Below are 17,236 nucleotides of genomic sequence, written 5' to 3' on the forward strand. Positions count from 1 at the left end.
TCTGACTACTACCCCATGCTACTCATCCATGTGGGCACAAATGATACTGTGAGGTGTGACACTGAGCAGATCAAGAGTGACTATAGGGCTCTGGGAGTACAGGTTAAGGAGTTTGGAGCACAGGTGGTATTCTCTTTGATTCTTCCTGTCGAAGGTAGGGGCCGGGGCAGAGACAGATGCATCGTGGAGGTGAATGCCTGACTGCGAAGATGGTGTCGCCAGGAGAGCTTTGGCTTCCTCAACCACGGGATGCTATTCGAGGAAGGACTGCTAGGCGGAGATGGCGTTCACCTTTCGAGGAGGGGAAAGGCCTTATTTGCGCACAGACTGGCTAACCTAGTAAGGAGGGCTTTAAACTAGGTTCGACGGGGACAGGTGAGCAAACCCCACAGGTAAGTGGGGAACAAGACCTGGGAGATGGGTCGGAAACAGGAGGGAGCGTGGGCTATAATGGCAGAGAGAAAGGAGGGTCAGGGCAAAGATGGGAGGCAGGATCAAACCAGTATCTTAGATGCCTATATACAAATGCAAGAAGTATGGGTAATAAGCAGGAAGAACTGGAAGTGCTAATAAATAAATACATACAACTATGACATTGTTGGCATTACTGAAACTTGGTGGGATAATACACATGACTGGAATGTTGGTGTGGATGGGTATAGTTTGCTCAGGAAGGATAGACAGGGGAAAAAGGGAGCAGGTGTTGCCTTATATATTAAAAATGTACACACTTGGACTGAGGTGGAGATGGACATAGGAGATGGAAGTGTTGAGTGTCTCTGGGTTAGGCTAAAAGGGGTAAAAAACACAGGTGATGTCGTGCTGGGAGTCTACTACAGGCCACCTAATCAAGTGAAAGAGGTGGATGAAGCTTTTTTCAAACAACTAACAAAATCATCCAAAGCCCAAGATTTGGTGGTGATGGGGGACTTCAACTATCCAGATATATGTTGGGAAAATAACACCGCGGGGCACAGACTATCCAATAAGTTCCTGGACTGCATTGCAGACAACTTTTTATTTCAGAAAGTTGAAAAAGCTACTGGGGGGAAGCTGTTCTAGACTTGATTTTAACAAATAGGGAGGAACTCGTTGAGAATTTGAAAGTAGAAGGCAGCTTGGGTGAAAGTGATCATGAAATCATAGAGTTTGCAATTCTAAGGAAGGGTAGAAGGGAGTACAGCAAAATGGAGACAATGGATTTCAGGAAGGCGGATTTTGGTAAGCTCAGGGAGCTGATAGGTAAGGTCCCATGGGAAGCGAGACTGAGGGGAAAAACAACTGAGGAGAGTTGGCAGTTTTTCAAAGGGACGCTATTAAGGGCCCAAAAGCAAGCTATTCCGATGGTTAGGAAAGATAGAAAATGTGGCAAAAGACCACCATGGCTTAACCACGAGATCTTGCGTAACCTACAAAATAAAAAGGCGTCATATAAAAAATGGAAACTAGGTCAGATTACAAAGGACGAATATAGGCAAATAACGCAGGAATGCAGAGGTAAGATTAGAAAGGCAAAGGCACAAAATGAGCTCAAACTAGCTATGGGAATAAAGGGAAACAAGACGACTTTTTATCAATACATTAGAAGCAAGAGGAAGACCAAGGACAGGGTAGGCCCAATGCTCAGTGAGGAGGGGGAAACAGTAACGGGAGACTTGGAAATGGCAGAGATGCTTAATGACTTCTTTGTTTCGGTCTTCACTGAGAAGTCTGAAGGAATGTCTAATATAGTGAATGCTTATGGGAAGAGGGTAGGTTTAGAAGATAAAATAAAAAAACAGCAAGTAAAAAATCACTTGGAAAAGTTAGATGCCTGCAGTCACCAGGGCCTGATGAAATGCATCCTAGAATACTCAAGGAGTTAATAGAGGAGGTATCTGAGCCTCTAGCTATTATCTTTGGGAAATCATGGGAGACGGGGGAGATTCCAGAAGACTGGAAAAGGGCAAATATAGTGCCCATCTATAAAAAGGGAAATAAAAACAACCCAGGCAACTACAGACCAGTTAGTTTAACTTCTGTGCCAGGGAAGATAATGGAGCAAGTAATTAAAGAAATCATCTGCAAACACTTGGAAGGTGGTAAGGTGATAGGGAATAGCCAGCATGAATTTGTAAAGAACAAATCATGTCAAACTAATCTGATAGCGTTCTTTGATAGGATAATGAGCCTTGTGGATAAGGGAGAAGTGGTGGATGTGATATACCTAGACTTTAGTAAGGCATTTAATACGGTCTCGCATGATATTCTTATAGATAAACTAGGAAAGTACAATTTAGATGGGGCTACTATAAGGTGGATGCATAACTGGCTGGATAACCATACTCAGAGAGTAGTTATTAATGGCTCCCAATCCTGCTGGAAAGGTATAACAAGTGGAGTTCCGCAGGGGTCTGTTTTGGGACCGGCTCTGTTCAATATCTTCATCAACGATTTAAATGTTGGCATAGAAAGTACGCTTATTGAGTTTGCAGACGATGCCAAACTGGGAGGGATTGCAACTGCTTTGGAGGACACGGTCAAAATTCAAAACAATCTGGACAAATTGGAGAAATGGTCTGAGGTAAACAGGATGAAGTTCAATAAAGATAAATGCAAAGTTCTCCACGTAGGAAGGAACAATCAGTTTCACACATACAGAATGGGAAGAGACTGTCTAGGAAGGAGTATGGCAGAAAGAGATCTAGGGGTCATAGTGGACCACAAGCTTAATATGAGTCAACAGTGTGATACTGTTGCAAAAAAAGCAAACGTGATTCTGGGATGCATTAACACGTGTTGTAAACAAGACACGAGAAGTCATTCTTCCGCTTTACTCTGCGCTGGTTAGGCCTCAACTGGAGTATTGTGTCCAGTTCTGGGCACCACATTTCAAGAAAGATGTGGAGAAATTGGAGAGGGTCCAAAGAAGAGCAACAAGAATGATTAAAGGTCTTGAGAACATGACCTATGAAGGAAGGCTGAAGGAATTGGGTGTGTTTAGTTTGGAAAGAGAAGACTGAGAGGGGACATGATAGCAGTTTTCAGGAATCTAAAAGGGTGTCATCAGGAGGAGGGAGAAAACTTGTTCACCTTAGCCTCCAGTGATAGAACAAGAAGCAATGGGCTTAAACTGCAGCAAGAGAGATTTAGGTTGGACATTAGGAAAAAGTTCCTAACTGTCAGGGTAGTTAAACACTGGAGTAGATTGCCTAGGGAAGTTGTGGAATCTCCATCTCTGGAGATATTTAAGAGTAGGTTAGATAAATGACTATCCGGGATGGTCTAGACAGTATTTGGTCCTGCCATGAGGGCAGGGGACTGGACTCGATGACCTCGAGGTCTCTTCCAGTCCTAGAGTCTATGAGTCTATGAGATGCTGAATTACAGGTAAATAATTCTGCCTTCTGAACAAGAAGCTACCCCCAAAGCCATCCCACAGGATCACTGAGACTTCCCATAACCTCCTCCTCCAAACGAGAGGTGGGAAAGTGGAGAAAAATACCAAATAGCCAAGAGGCACAACCACATTATTCAAGCAAGATAAACTAAAGACAGGCGGCCATGTAAACCCATCACACCACCAGAGCAGTGAGATGACAACCTGCAGCTCTCTTATTTTTCCGGGGTGGGGGGTAGGGGGTAGTGTGTGTGTGCGTGTGTGTGTTTTTCTCTGTCTTCCCTCCCCCACACTCGCTTTCTCCTTGCTCTAGTGTTTTTTTAACTCTCCTTTTTCCTCTCACTCATACCCCTAATTTGTCCCCGGACTCCTTACACCCCATCCCCTCCCCCCGCCACCAACACACTGGAATCCTGAAGCTCTCACTGCATTTCCTTCAGCCAACTCCTCCATTCAACTCAACAGAATGTCCCAGCTCCAGCATTCCATCCCTGTTTAGTTTATTAAAGGGATATTGTCCCAAATATTCTGCTGCTTATTTGAACAGAGGAAAGCTGAATCATTGACTGCCCAGTACATATAAGCAGAGGTTGAAAGTGAACACTCATTCTTCAGTCTCCTTCTAAATTCTACCCAATGGCAGAGGAAACAGATTAGTCACCCAAATCATCTGCTAGTTTACTGATCTCCTCCTCAGGTTATATGCAGCTTGTTGCACCACATTGTGTAGAACCAGTTATGTGCCCACTCTTCTGAAGTGCTATATGAGGATCCTTTTTTGTGGTGCACATCACTTCTCAGACACAAGTTTTAACTGAAAGAGACTGCAGGGTTGCTCAGTGCTCCCAGACATATGTTTAAAGTGCAACATTTAAAGTAAAAAATGGCCAGACCATGTCAGAACAAGAAGGGATAACTTCCAAATTTGAAATTTCAATATGTTAGTTAGATCTACTGAATGAGGAGCAAGCAAGGATGATATAAAAATGAGACAGAGTGAATCACGAGGAAAAACAGCCAAAGAAAGCATTGTTGAGTTCAAAGCACAAGGCTAAGTGCCTTAAAAAAAAACAAAAACAAAAACAAAAACAACACAACAACAACTGCAAGTGTCTCAATGTAACTACATTAATTGAACTGTTATTAGTGTAAACTGTATTATGGTTAAGGCTATGTTTTAGTCACGTATTTTTAGTAAAAATCATAGACAGGTCACAGGCAATAAACAAAAATTCTTGGCCCGTGATGACCTGTCCAAGACTTTTACTATATGTCTCTGACTAAAATGGGGGGTGCGGGCAGCTCAGGAGGGCGGCCCTGGGGGCCTGGCAGGTGCTGGGTGGGCATGATAGGGGGACGCAGCAGCTGCTGGGGGGCATGCCGGGTGCTCTTGGGGGGGAGGGCTATGGCCCAGGGGGAGCCCTCAGGTGCATGTGGGGGCAAAGGGTTGGTGGGGCTGGGGCAAGCTCCTTACCCAGCTCCTGGGAAGCAACCCCAGCTCCTAGCTCCATGTGCTGCCTCCGCTCCACACCAAGCCCCAGGTCTGCAGCTCCCATTGGCTGGGAACCATGGCCAATGGGAGCTCCAGGGGCAGTGCCTGCAGGCAGGGACAGCATACGGAGCTAGGAGCTGAGGGAGGGGAGTTCCTGTCACCCTTCTGGGGAGCCTCCCAAGGTAAGCATTGCCCCACACCCCAACCCTGAGCCCCCCCACACCCAAACTCCTGCTGCTGGGGGGCAGGGGAGGGCCCAAGACTGCCCCAGCAGCGACCAGTGCGCCTGCCTTGGGGACTGTCCAAGCTGCTCAGGCGGCCCTCAGACCAGGCACATCCATGACTTCTGTGATCTCCATGACAAACACGGAGCCTTAGTTATAGTTCCTTAGTAACTGCCCAAGAAGGGCCAAAATGTGCTCTGATTCTGGATACCCAGAAAAGCTCACTCAGTCTTATGACCCAGATTCCTTCTATAATGTCTGTTTCATACAATAAAAAAAAAATAATAATAATTTGGCTACCTTACCCAGAAAGTCCCACAGAAATGGGTCTAGCCACAGGCCGATGAGATCTTAATGCAGACTGGGAAAGAATTCTCCTTTTAGCGCTCACAGGTGAAGCTGGGTTGGCTGGAATCTCTTCATTACTGCAGACACAAACAAACACAAAGAGAAACAGTCAACTGAAAAACCCTTGTTTAAACAATTATCTACTCTTGACATCACAGTAAAGGCTACTAGACCTGAAAGAACATAACCAAAATAAAGGGAAGAAACTTTTTTCCTAACTTTTGCATACAATAGTTCTTTATGCTTGTTTGTATGGTGTCTCAAACTGCAACAGGAGAGATTTTTTTTTTTTAAAACATATAGGTAAACGTAACTATAAAAATTACAAAAGTTAGGGGGATAGTCAAGGGAAGGTGTCTTATCTGAAACATATTTTAGAAAAAATTTAAAGACTATTAGACTTCAAATGGGCAGTATCCCTGTAATGACAATGGTCAAATATGCTTTTCAATATAAGATTATGCTTTAAAAAGGGGTTTCAGATTTCTTCATGAGATAAGTGACTCAGAAGTGGCATTTTGACATGATCTGGCGGGATTTTTTCTGATTCAAGGTTTAAAAATTGAAGGGAATGAGAGAGAAGAGACCCATATAACTCCACAGATTCATTGTACTTTTAGAGTTAAGGCACTGCATCATTATACCCCCCAAAATTTGCTAACTACTTCTTAATAAAGAATATCACAGTCAGTCACTAGTTAGTTAACAAGAATCACATTCTAAAGACACTTAAGTAGCTTCACACACAAATGACAAAAGCGACTAATGATTTCTGTATGCCCAACATTAAAACTTCTTAAAAAGGCCTAATTTTCAGAGGGTGGATATCCTCAGCAATTTCTGAAAATCAGGCCCCTCTAAAAGGTCTGAAATTGGGCACAACCACTAGTCATCTTTTGGTCTGCAGTTTTATATCACACCTCTACCCCGTTATAACAGTCGTAGGGAGTCAAAAATCCCTACCATGTTATAGCTGAAACCCCGATATATAAGGTAGGGGTGGCAGGGCTCCAGCAGTGATTTAAAGAGCTCCAGCCTCCAGCTGCTGCAGGGAGGCCAGACTCTTTAAAGCGCCGTCTGAGCCCCACTGCCACAGCCCCGGGGTGGCAGCAGCAGGGCTCCACCAGTGATTTAAGGGGTCCGGGGCTCCCCGCAGCAGCCAGAGCCCCGCTGCTACCGCACTATACGCAAACCCATGTTATATCGGGTCGCATTATAGCAGGGTAGAGGTGTACTGGTAAATATTATGACTAAGGCTAAGATTTTGTCACCATTATTTTTAAAAAGTCAGGGACAGGTCATGGACAACAAACAAAAATTCATGGAAGCCTGTGACCTATCCCTGACTTTTACTAAAAATAACAATGACAAAATAGTACTGAGGGGGTGATGCAACCCCAAGCCTGAGCCCTGCTGCAGTGGTGGGGGGTGATCCAGCACCTGCCCCCCACAGCAGCTCAGAGGTGTGGGGGGTCCCCTGCCACCTGACAGCTCCACTGCCCCAGGACTGAAGCAGAAAATGTCACAGAGATCTCTGGAATTCACGGAATATGTGACTTCCATGACCTCTGTGACATAATCTTAGGCTTAATTCTGACCTCCCTCCAAAAACATATATATTTGAAATATTTAATTTTGAAGGCATCCAGATATTTAGTATTAAAATATTTTAACAGCATTAAAAAACATCTGATAAATTATCAGATCTGTGGTCTTGACCCCAAGATCTTACCTGTCATATGGGTCCAGTTCATAGGGATCTCCAAACACAGACAGAGAAGCTGCACCAATATCTGCTCTCATAAGGCCAAGTGAGGGTTCTATCGGTTTATATACAGAAGGGATTGAAGCTCCACGTACAGGTCTACCAAGGCCAAGAGTTCTTGCAATACGGGAGCGAGCAGTAACGTCATTTTTCACCTGGACAGGTGAAGAAAAAAAAGTTGACGACTACTATGCATTGTAAGACAGGCTTCTATCAACATCCAAATTAGCTACAAGTGCAAGAAGGGAAGAGGGGGTGATACCTGGCACTAAAAGCATGTGGCAGTTTACAAAAAGATATTTTACTTTGATTTGGGGTGAAGTTTGCAGAGCAAGCAAGTTAAGAATGAGCGAGGCCTGCAGGTGTTGGGCATGAGTGTGCTCTGTGTTAGAGGCCCTAACTTCTCTCACTAGTGTACATCTGATATGGGGAGGACTACATTGTTTACTATTTTTATTTAGTGTATTATAGACAGTATAATGGAACCTGCATAGGTTGATGAGGGTAATTTTACATATACACTCGGTAAGTTGCACATATTACATTAACTTGAGTGGTCATTTCCATTTCTGAAATACAATACCTTAACAGAAGAGTCTGTCATTCAAAAGGGATGCTATCAAACTCTCCATTATCGTAACTACTCTAAAGACTGTGGCAAGGGAAAGTTGTAACTGTAGGGAATCATCACCATTTAAAGCAGAGCATGACAAGCTGCAGCGCTGCAGTTGTGACACTGTACCACTTGCAGTGTAGACACACCCTTAAGTTTGATATTGATGCAAAAATTCCATAGCTTAATCAGTGGACTTAGAACAGAGGATGATGGAGACTCACATTTCAAGTGAGCGTGGACTGGTGTCAAACAAGAGTGGCAGTTCATTGGCAAGACAGCAGTGTGAAATCTGCAGGGTTCAGTTTATACAGTGAACCCTATGTTTAATTCCAGGGTTTGCCAGCAAGCCACGCAAATATGCGTAGAAGTTAGTTCAAGAAAACTAACTTCCCATTCTCCCATACTGCAGAAGTGAAGAAACTCGTTTCCCAGGGATTTCAGTGGAAGAGTTAGGGGAAGAATGCTCAATCCCTAGCACTACTGGTCCAGATCAGAAACATGATGAAGCTCTTTTCATATGGTGCTACAGTAGGAACAGTAGCACTCTCAACATTAAGCGCTCATGGTATAAGAGGGAAGGTCCTCTCATGGACTGGTAACTGGTTAAAAGATAAGAAACAAAGGGTAGGAATAAGTTTTCAGAATGGGGAGAGGTAAATAGTGGTGTTCCCCAGGGGTCTGTACTGGGACCAGTCGACTCTATTCAACATATTCATAAATGATCTGGAAAAACGGGTAAACAGTGAGGTGGCAAAATTTGCAGATGATATAAAACTACTCAAGATAGTTAAGTCCCAGGCAGATTGTGCCAGAGGATGTTGTGAAGGCCAAGACTATAACAGGATTCAAAAAAGAACTAGATAAATTAATGCAGGATACGCCCATCAATGGCGATTAGCCAGGATGGGCAGGAATGGTGTCCCTAGCCTCTGTTTGCCAGAAGCTGGGAATGGGCGATGGGGTGGATCATTTGATGATTACCTGTTCTGTTCATTCCCTCTGGCCATTGTCGGAAGACAAGCTATTGGGCTAGATGGACCTTTGGCCTGACCCAGTATGGCCACTCTTATGTTCTAAATTTACTGAAGACAGTATTGAGTAGTAAATAGATGAAAAAAGCTCCTCTGTTAAGTATCATTCTCCTAGGACTATATTATATACATTGTACATAATTTGCCTGTATTCAAGTCATGCGTGCTGCCATTATGACAATGTATTTAGTGTGCGATGGCTTATAGCAGATTTACAGCGTTACACCAGAGAAATTAAAAGTAATGGCAGAGATCATTTAGATCAGCATAAACTAACATCTGAACTTACTCGTATCTTCTTCCCCTTTCTCCTCTTTACTCGACGCTTACGTCTCTTGATCCGTGTCCCTGAACTCTTTTTTCCAACAGAAGACTTTGCCCGAGTTCTTTTTTTGCCTGCTTTCGTCTTTCTACCTGAAGAGTTAAGCATAGCAAAGTATTTGAATAAAGGACAGAACTGTGTTAAAAAAAAAAAAAATTGTAGATATATCAATCTCCTAGAACTGGAAGGAACCTCGAAAGGTCATTGAGTCCAGCCCCCTGCCTTCATTAGCAGGACCAATTTTTTTGCCCCAGATCCCTAAGTGGCCCCCTCAAGGATTGAACTCACAGCCCTGGGTTTAGCAGGCCAATGCTCAAACCACTGAGCTATCCCTTCCCCTCACTCGTGCATGCGCACACACACACAAACCTGCAGAGTTCCCCTACAGACTACAAACAAGTTTACAAAAGAAAAAGTTGTGATGTGCTGCAAATAATTCTAAACTGGAATTAAATAGTGCAGTTGGAAGGGTAGGGATATAAAAGCTCGGCTTCAGTGCATCACTGTTTTTTAACTGAATAAAAGTTCTCTTTAAAAGCGTTAGAGTGATGTAATCATGCAGTATCATGGAGGCACACAGACATATCTGCTGTACTCTTTTCAGTTTGTCTCATACTTTGTTCGCGCAAACCTTTTACTCTGTAGACAAGGAATCCTGGAAGGGTTCTGATCCCCTTACCTGTTTTCCTTTTCTGCCTGGTTGGAGCCCGTGGTGTCAGAGGTCGCTGGTATACTGCTGTGCTTAGCCCTGCTGCAACTGCCTCAATTGTTTCATCAAGAAGAGAAGACATCAGATACCTTGGCACATGCTGCATTTCAGAACAAGAAATCACATAAGTTATACATACCATAAATGAGCAACAAAAGTTTGAGATAGTTTTGTGATCCAGCACTGAAGTTCCCTTTTCCCCGACCATCATGAATCAGGCTCTCAACAAGAAATGGTTCACCTTTAAAATTAAGTCACCTGTGTCACCAGCACATGCTGCATCTCAAGTGAAAATCGCCATGGCTTTTTAAATCTACCTCAATGTTTGAAGCCAGGGACATTTTTACTCCAATGATTTATTCTAGTGGGAGAATATCACATCCATTGTCACTGCGAAGCTTCCCCAAACCCACAGAACTGTCCACTGGCTTCTCCCAAAGCAAGACTAATCCATACTGACCAAAAATGAAAGCAAAGTCAAGGCAGTGTGGGGCCCAAGATCTTAGCTTCCTCACTTTTCAGACTAAAATTTCCCCTTAAAACCCAACAGACGCATCAAAGGCAGCAAATCTCAATACCAACATCCTGGAGCTCAGCTGAAGGATAAGAGAGACTCCTCTTCACTATCACTTCCTCACAATAAGCAGGAACTACTATTTCATGGCTCAAGTCCCTTTTCCCTTGCACGAGAGGTGTGCACTCAACTCCAAGATCCAGCTCCTGAAGATCCTGAGTTGAAGTGCGAAGCTCAGTACACGAAGGGTATGTCTACACAGCCTTTTTAAGCAAGCTCCCAACCAGGGCTGACAGATGCCAGCTAGTGGGGATTGCACAAGTGCTCTAAAAAAACAGCTGTATAGCCAACGCTCTGAAGCTGTGGCTCAGGCTGGAGCTCAGGCTCTGAAGCCCAGGAAGGGGAGTGGGTTGTGTAGATATACCCGAACTCTGATCATCCAGAGGAGAACAGAGAGCTCCCTTAATTGTCCAGTGGTAGCACAACTATCATTACCTTTTAGTAAAAAGGTAAACAACATATTCTAACCCAGTAGTTCTCAACCAGGGCCATTGGGGGTACTCAGATGTGTTCCAGGGGTACATCAACTCATCTAGATCAGTGTTTCTCAACACGGGAGTGGCGGAAGAGGTTCAGGGGAGTCGCAAGTGCAGGGCTAGCATTAGGGAGTGGCAACCAAGCCACAGAGAGCTTCGTGAAGCTAAGTTACATGCTTCTTCCCCAAGCGGCGGGGTTTCAGCTTCAGAGGTACAGTAGCATGCAAAGGTTGAGAACTACTGCTCTAACCTAATCAGCTTGGTTAAGTGCTATGGTTTTGTGAAAACCACCTCTACGCCACATATTACACTGGGGGGTCAAGGGGGAAAGCAATTTCAAACCACCATAAATGTGGTACAAGAGATATTATCGCACTTCTTTAGAGTAACTCATGCTGATACAATGCTTACAGTGTATCAGCCTATTACACTTTGTATATATTTACATAAAATATATAAACTTACAAAAAATGACTTACCTATAAACTCCTATACATAGCATATACATTACAGAAAAACTGCTTTAGGAGCGTTTTATGGTTGTAAAGAAACAAACAAAATGGGAAATTAATATAAACTATAGCTGACAGAAGAAATTTCATCTCAATGTAGTGTTAGCATTGAAGCCTACTGAACATCCTTTAAATGTCAAACACCCTACCAAACTTTTTCTTCAAAGGTATTCATTAGGGCAGAACTGCATTTTAAGCTCTGAGAGTGCCAACATGTGCCCCACACAAACATTTTCTGTTGGGGGGTAGGAGGGGAGTGGAGTAGGGGGTACCTGAACATTGCAGATTTTAACTATACCGGGTACATCTGGAATAATGCATGAATTACAGAGTGAAGTTTCTGCCTCTCCAAATACCAAAGGTATCTGAGAATCTGAAATCAACACCCTTCTGTATGTGACAAGGGGCACAGCAGAAGAGCTTCTCTTAGCTATTGGATTTTTACTTGTGCTCTTGGGTCAAATCTAAGTGTCAACTAGAGTAAGAGAGGTGTGCTTTTTAAAAAAAAAAATGATGTGAGCAATAATACCTTTCTAGGGAAAGTTTGTAATCATCTCTGCAGATTGGAGAAGTGGAGCTCGGAATGGTTTCTTGAACAGGAAGTACTTGGCACCCAGTCTTGCACTACTATGCAACGATTAAGTCCCCGTGCACCACCTCTCTCATCTGCAGGGAGACAGCTACACACTGTATTTCTAAAACAACAGGTACGGGAGAGAGTAAAAGCACTAGCAGTCACCCTGTAAAACCTTTGATTTCAAGACACTTTTCTAGTGTAACTGTATTAAGCAGTTAGCATCTAGAGTGAGAAAGGGAACAACATCTACCAACTGCTTTCATCTATATTTTCCAAAAGTACATCCAGCAATGTGTGGGATTTTTACTGTGCTATTGATCCTTTTTAAATTTGAGGGGCTGAATATTGGGAGTTAGGAATTGGGTCAACATACCATCTGACGTGACATATCTCCAGAAAAGAGACAAATTTAAGGCTTATTAGGGCTCTTTGGGGAAGTCGTAAAATCACTTAACTTAAACCATGTTAAGAATGCATGCTGGAACGTTGTTTGCACTTTGTTTTGATGACTGGACTTGTTGCTCTATTTCAGATTGCTTTGAGTTTGCTCAAGATCTGTTTTTAAATAGGATTGTTTGGAGTAGATGCACTACTGGAAAACTTTGAAAGGACAGTGATTAACAGTCTGATATACTTCTCAGACCACAGGAAACTGAGACAAAGTATCTTAGACTGAGTAACTTAGAAGGGAAAGTCTTGGTCTTTCATTCTGCTTTTGTCATTTTGTTGCTTCTTTATGTCTCTATTTCATTTTTCTTTATTTTTTGTTCCTAATTATAGGTATCAAGGCTATTGAGCATCAGGCTATGGCTTTTCCTCAGGTTTCATCTAGGTTTTGTTTTACCGACTTGTCTGATAGTCAGCTTTAACCACTGTGGGGATGTGAGGAAGGGAAGAGACGCATCATCCAACATGGACCTCACCTCTGATCCAGTTTTTTTCCAAACCAGACCTCAGGATAAGATACTTTGCGCATCACTTAAACTGACACCAACCTCAAACTGACAATCACCACCCACTCATCCACCACTGGACTATAAAAAGAAACCTATTCTTTTTTCCTCTCCTTTCTACTGTCTTCTCTCTTATCTATGTTTGACTGCCTCTGTAGAATTTGACTTGACAAAACTTGCAGCTCTGCAAGTATGTAGAGAAAGTTTTGGCTGCAACTTCGATATTTTTAACAACTGAAACACAAAGGGTTTTGCAACTTGCCAGTTTTCCTGTACTTCCAGCAAACAAAAGAGAAGGGATAACCTCTATAGTGTTACTAAAAAATTAAGTGTCTGAAACCATTAAAAAGAACCCCAAGATATACCACCAATCACAGGTACAGAAATAACCTCTGAACAGTCTATAAGCCATGATAGGTTGGGGCATGAATTTGAGTTTTCAAGGTTTATGCAAGTGAAGCCCTAACAGCATTGGCTTAAAGCATATACAAGAGCTTCCTGAGTTTTCAATACACTTCAGTAGTTCTCATCTGATGGAACTTAATTATTCCAATCATGACCATGGAAGAAAAAACTAGGAGTTTTGCACAACTGTGGGAGCACTTTGCACTGTGGACTAATATCCTCTGGGGATTCAGGATGGTAAATTCAATTCCATTTGTGACTCAAGTATTAAAATGCAGGTCTCCAGAGAGATATGCAAATTAGCGCACTTTTCAAATCAATTTTGCATCCATACAATTTGCTCACACATTGCACAACTGGTACTGTAATTAGTCTCAATTTACCAGAATGCAATCATTTAAATAAGGGAAATAAAAACAACCCAGGAAACTGCAGACCAGTTAGTTTAACTTCTGTGCCAAGGAAGATAATGGAGCAAGTAATTTAAGGAAATCATCTGCAAACACTTAGAAGGTGGTAAAGTGATAGGGAATAGCCAACATGGATTTGTAAAGGACAAATCGCATCAAACCAATCTGATAGCTTTCTTTGATAGGATAACGAGTCTTGTGGATAAGGGGGAAGCGGTGGATGTGGTATATCTAGACTTTAGTAAGGCATTTAATACGGTCTCGCATGATATTCTTACAGATAAAGTAGGCAAATACAATTTAGATGGGCCTACTATAAGGTGGGTGCGTAACTGGCTGGATAACCATACTCAGAGAGTAGTTGTTAATGGTTCCCAACCCTGCTGGAAAGGTATAACAAATGGGGTTCTGCAGGGGTCTGTTTTGGGACCAGCTCTGTTCAATATCTTCATCAACGACTTAGATGTTGGCATAGAAATTACGTTTATTAAGTTTGCAGATGATACCAAATTGGGAGGGATTGCAACTGCTTTGGAGGACAGGGTCATACTTCAAAATGATCTGGACAAATTGGAGAAATAGTCTGAGGTAAACCAGATGAAGTTTAATAAAAACAAATGCAAAGTGCTCCACTTAGGAAGGAACAATCAGTTTCACACATACAGAATGGGAAGAGACTGTCTAGGAAGGAGTATGGCAGAAAGAGATCTGGGGGTTATAGTGGACCACAAGCTAAATATGAGTCAACAGTGTGATGCTGTTGCAAAAAAAAGCAAACGTGATTCTGGGATGCATTAACACGTGTGTTGTTAGCAAGACACAAGAAGTCATTCTTCCGCTCTACTCTGCGCTGGTTAGGCCTCAACTGGAGTATTGTGTCGGGTTCTGGGCACTGCATTTCAAGAAAGATGTGGAGAAATTGGAAACGGTTCAGAGAAGAGCAACAAGAATGATTAAAGGTCTTGAGAACAGGACCTATGAAGGAAGGCTGAAAAAAATTGGGTGTGGTTAGTTTGGAAAAGAGAAGACTGAGAGGGGACATGATAACAGTTTTCAGGTATCTAAAAGGGTGTCATCAGGAAGAGGGAGAAAACTTGTTCACTTTAGCCTTTAATGATAGAACAAGAAGCAATGGGCTTAAACAGCAGCAAGAGAGGTTCAGGTTGGACATTAGGAAAAAGTTCCTAACTGTCAGGATGGTTAAATACTGGAATAAATTGCCTAGGGAGGTTGTGGAATCTCGAGGTCCCTTCCAGTCCTAGAGTCTATGAATTTATGAATCCTGGAAATCAGATTTCAATTGCTACCAAGCCTGCTGAGCTAGTAATGAGTGGACTTGTTTTAACTCTCTTACGAGAGTCTTTCAGAGACCTGATTATAAATTTTAAGTTCATATTTCTAAGTTAACTGGACACTTCTCAATACCTGAATTTGCTGTGCAGTTGTTATTCTGTTTCTGTTCACTGTTGCCCTAACTCGTTCACTTTGCCGAGTCCTGGCTATTGCTCGAGTTCGGACGTTAAGACGTAGCCTACTGGTGGTAGGGGTGACATCAGCTATGAGGGCAGCAACCTCTTCTTCGCTCACATGGTCTGTCTCTGAAAAGGAAAAGCCCTCTGGGTCACTTATCAGTATACATTCCTTCAAGGAGTTGAAAGTTTTACTATAGAATCCGAAATCAAAATACTCATTCTGTTTTCTGAACCGGACATCGATCCATCCCATCTCCTCCCCCGCCCCCCCAGCTACACACACACACACACACACACCCCTCCATCTCTGCAAACTGACCCTTTGGCAAAGAAGGCAGCACAAATATACCCAAAGCCAGATAATGTCACTCCTTCAGCCAGTTAGATAATTTGCTGGCCATTGAGAAGAGTTGCTTCTACCCTGTCATTCCCAGCCAGGCTAGGGCTAGTAATAGACCTACTTCCAAGACAACACACCGTAGCTTACAATCCCTGAATAAAATCTTAATATACAAACACTGTTTTCCCAGTCAATGAGCCCAAAAGAGGCTGCCCACCAAAACAACCGAGGGGAGGAGGTGTCAAATCTGGGGCCTAAACAACTGGACAGCATCTTTTTACAAAGATCAGCTGTCTTCCGTGATCTGAATCAGGGTAAAAAGTGTGATTTGATCAAAATACTTACCAGCAGCAGCAACAGCAGCATTAGCTGGTGCACATGCTGGACAAAACCATTCATCCACAGGTACCTCACTCAGAGGTGGATTAAGGCATTCCATGTGGTATCTAATACAAGAGCAACACACAATGAGCTTCTTATCAACACTGAAAGAAAAAAAGTTTCTTGGTTTTTTTTTTAAATTCCATCCAAGGGCTATAAGGTCATCATCTCCTATGCAAACAGGCATCTAATAATTCTCTGAGAACCACTGCTATAAACTGCAGTCCATGGAGTCTATGGAGCTGCTTCTATTAGTTTCCAAAGCAATAATGTTTCCTGATAGTTATACAAGTGTCATGGATTCTTGCAGGATTTCCAGAAGTTCCTTTAATCGCTTCAAGTTCTAAGCCTAGAAAATTCTGCACCCTCAGTGGTTGCTTCGTGTTTTGTTAGGTGCTTGTTGTGACTGGGATCAAATTCACAGAAAGAGATAGCAAATACAGAGCAGGAAAAAAAACTTCAAGGTGCTCTGGAGAAATTAAAAGCAGTGGAAAGGGTAAAACAGACATTAACTTGAAATAATGCTGGTTTCCAAAAGTGGTATTGTTGAAATCTTTACTTTGCCATACATCACAGACTGGACCTGCCTCTTAGATTGTGTAGTTGTGAATACAAGCCCCATACATCAAATATAATCCAGGCATCACTCAGAGATGACTAATGTCTGTTGAAGTTTTCCATAATACCATCACCTTGTATGACTGCACAGGCTAGGAGCTTCACACGCTCTCAAGGGTTCACCCATATAGAGCTGTCTACACACCTGGGGCCCAAGTTTGCAGTCCTCCACATAACCTTATACAGAGGTGCATATGTCCAGTTCAATTTTTAAAGACAAAAAATGGGATAACGCTCATTCCATAATAAATACTTTAAAATATTATTTGCCTAGTGATTTGAATTACTAGATCAAATTGTCTCACCAACTGTAGTCAACAGAAGCTGTACCATTAAGCTTTTTAAGATTATGCAATTCTGTTCCTTTATTATTGGTTCTATTCCATCTTCAACACAGTTAATACAAGACAGCATAGCATTAGCTAAAGTCAGGATTGTCAGTAAAGTGTTTAATCTTTTGAAGCAGCTTCTACTCAAACTACATGGCTACAAGACATAACCAGTGTTAAATGGATTTTTTTCCAGTGAATTACCCAACCTAAAAAGCTAAATGCTTGGACTGAGTTCCATGCCTGAGGTTAAACATTGTATTAGTGGCTCTCTCCAGCACAGATTTAAGCCAAAATCAACTA

The 17,236-nt window shown here is 42.6% G+C and overlaps 1 protein-coding gene across 3 annotated transcripts in view; it reads right to left on the bottom strand.

The window, feature by feature from the left end:
• The window catches only part of PHRF1 (PHD and ring finger domains 1), a 48,294-nt gene that overhangs the window by 14,215 nt on the left and 16,843 nt on the right, over window positions 1-17,236 (bottom strand). For 2 of the 3 annotated variants that reach the window (XM_030560692.1, XM_030560693.1), the window contains exons 7-12: window positions 15,951-16,051; window positions 15,219-15,391; window positions 9,857-9,986; window positions 9,145-9,269; window positions 7,176-7,363; window positions 5,401-5,520 (exon numbers count right to left, since the gene is read on the bottom strand). In XM_030560692.1, coding sequence (XP_030416552.1) covers window positions 5,401-5,520; window positions 7,176-7,363; window positions 9,145-9,269; window positions 9,857-9,986; window positions 15,219-15,391; window positions 15,951-16,051 — 837 coding nt within the window. Of the gene's footprint in view, window positions 1-5,400; window positions 5,521-7,175; window positions 7,364-9,144; window positions 9,270-9,856; window positions 9,987-11,977; window positions 12,111-15,218; window positions 15,392-15,950; window positions 16,052-17,236 lie in introns of those variants that run through there. The other variant, XM_030560694.1, reaches the window with a different exon arrangement.

The sequence above is a fragment of the Gopherus evgoodei genome, chromosome 4 (assembly GCF_007399415.2).
Source record: "Gopherus evgoodei ecotype Sinaloan lineage chromosome 4, rGopEvg1_v1.p, whole genome shotgun sequence".
In the NCBI taxonomy this organism is placed as follows: Eukaryota; Metazoa; Chordata; order Testudines; family Testudinidae; genus Gopherus; species Gopherus evgoodei.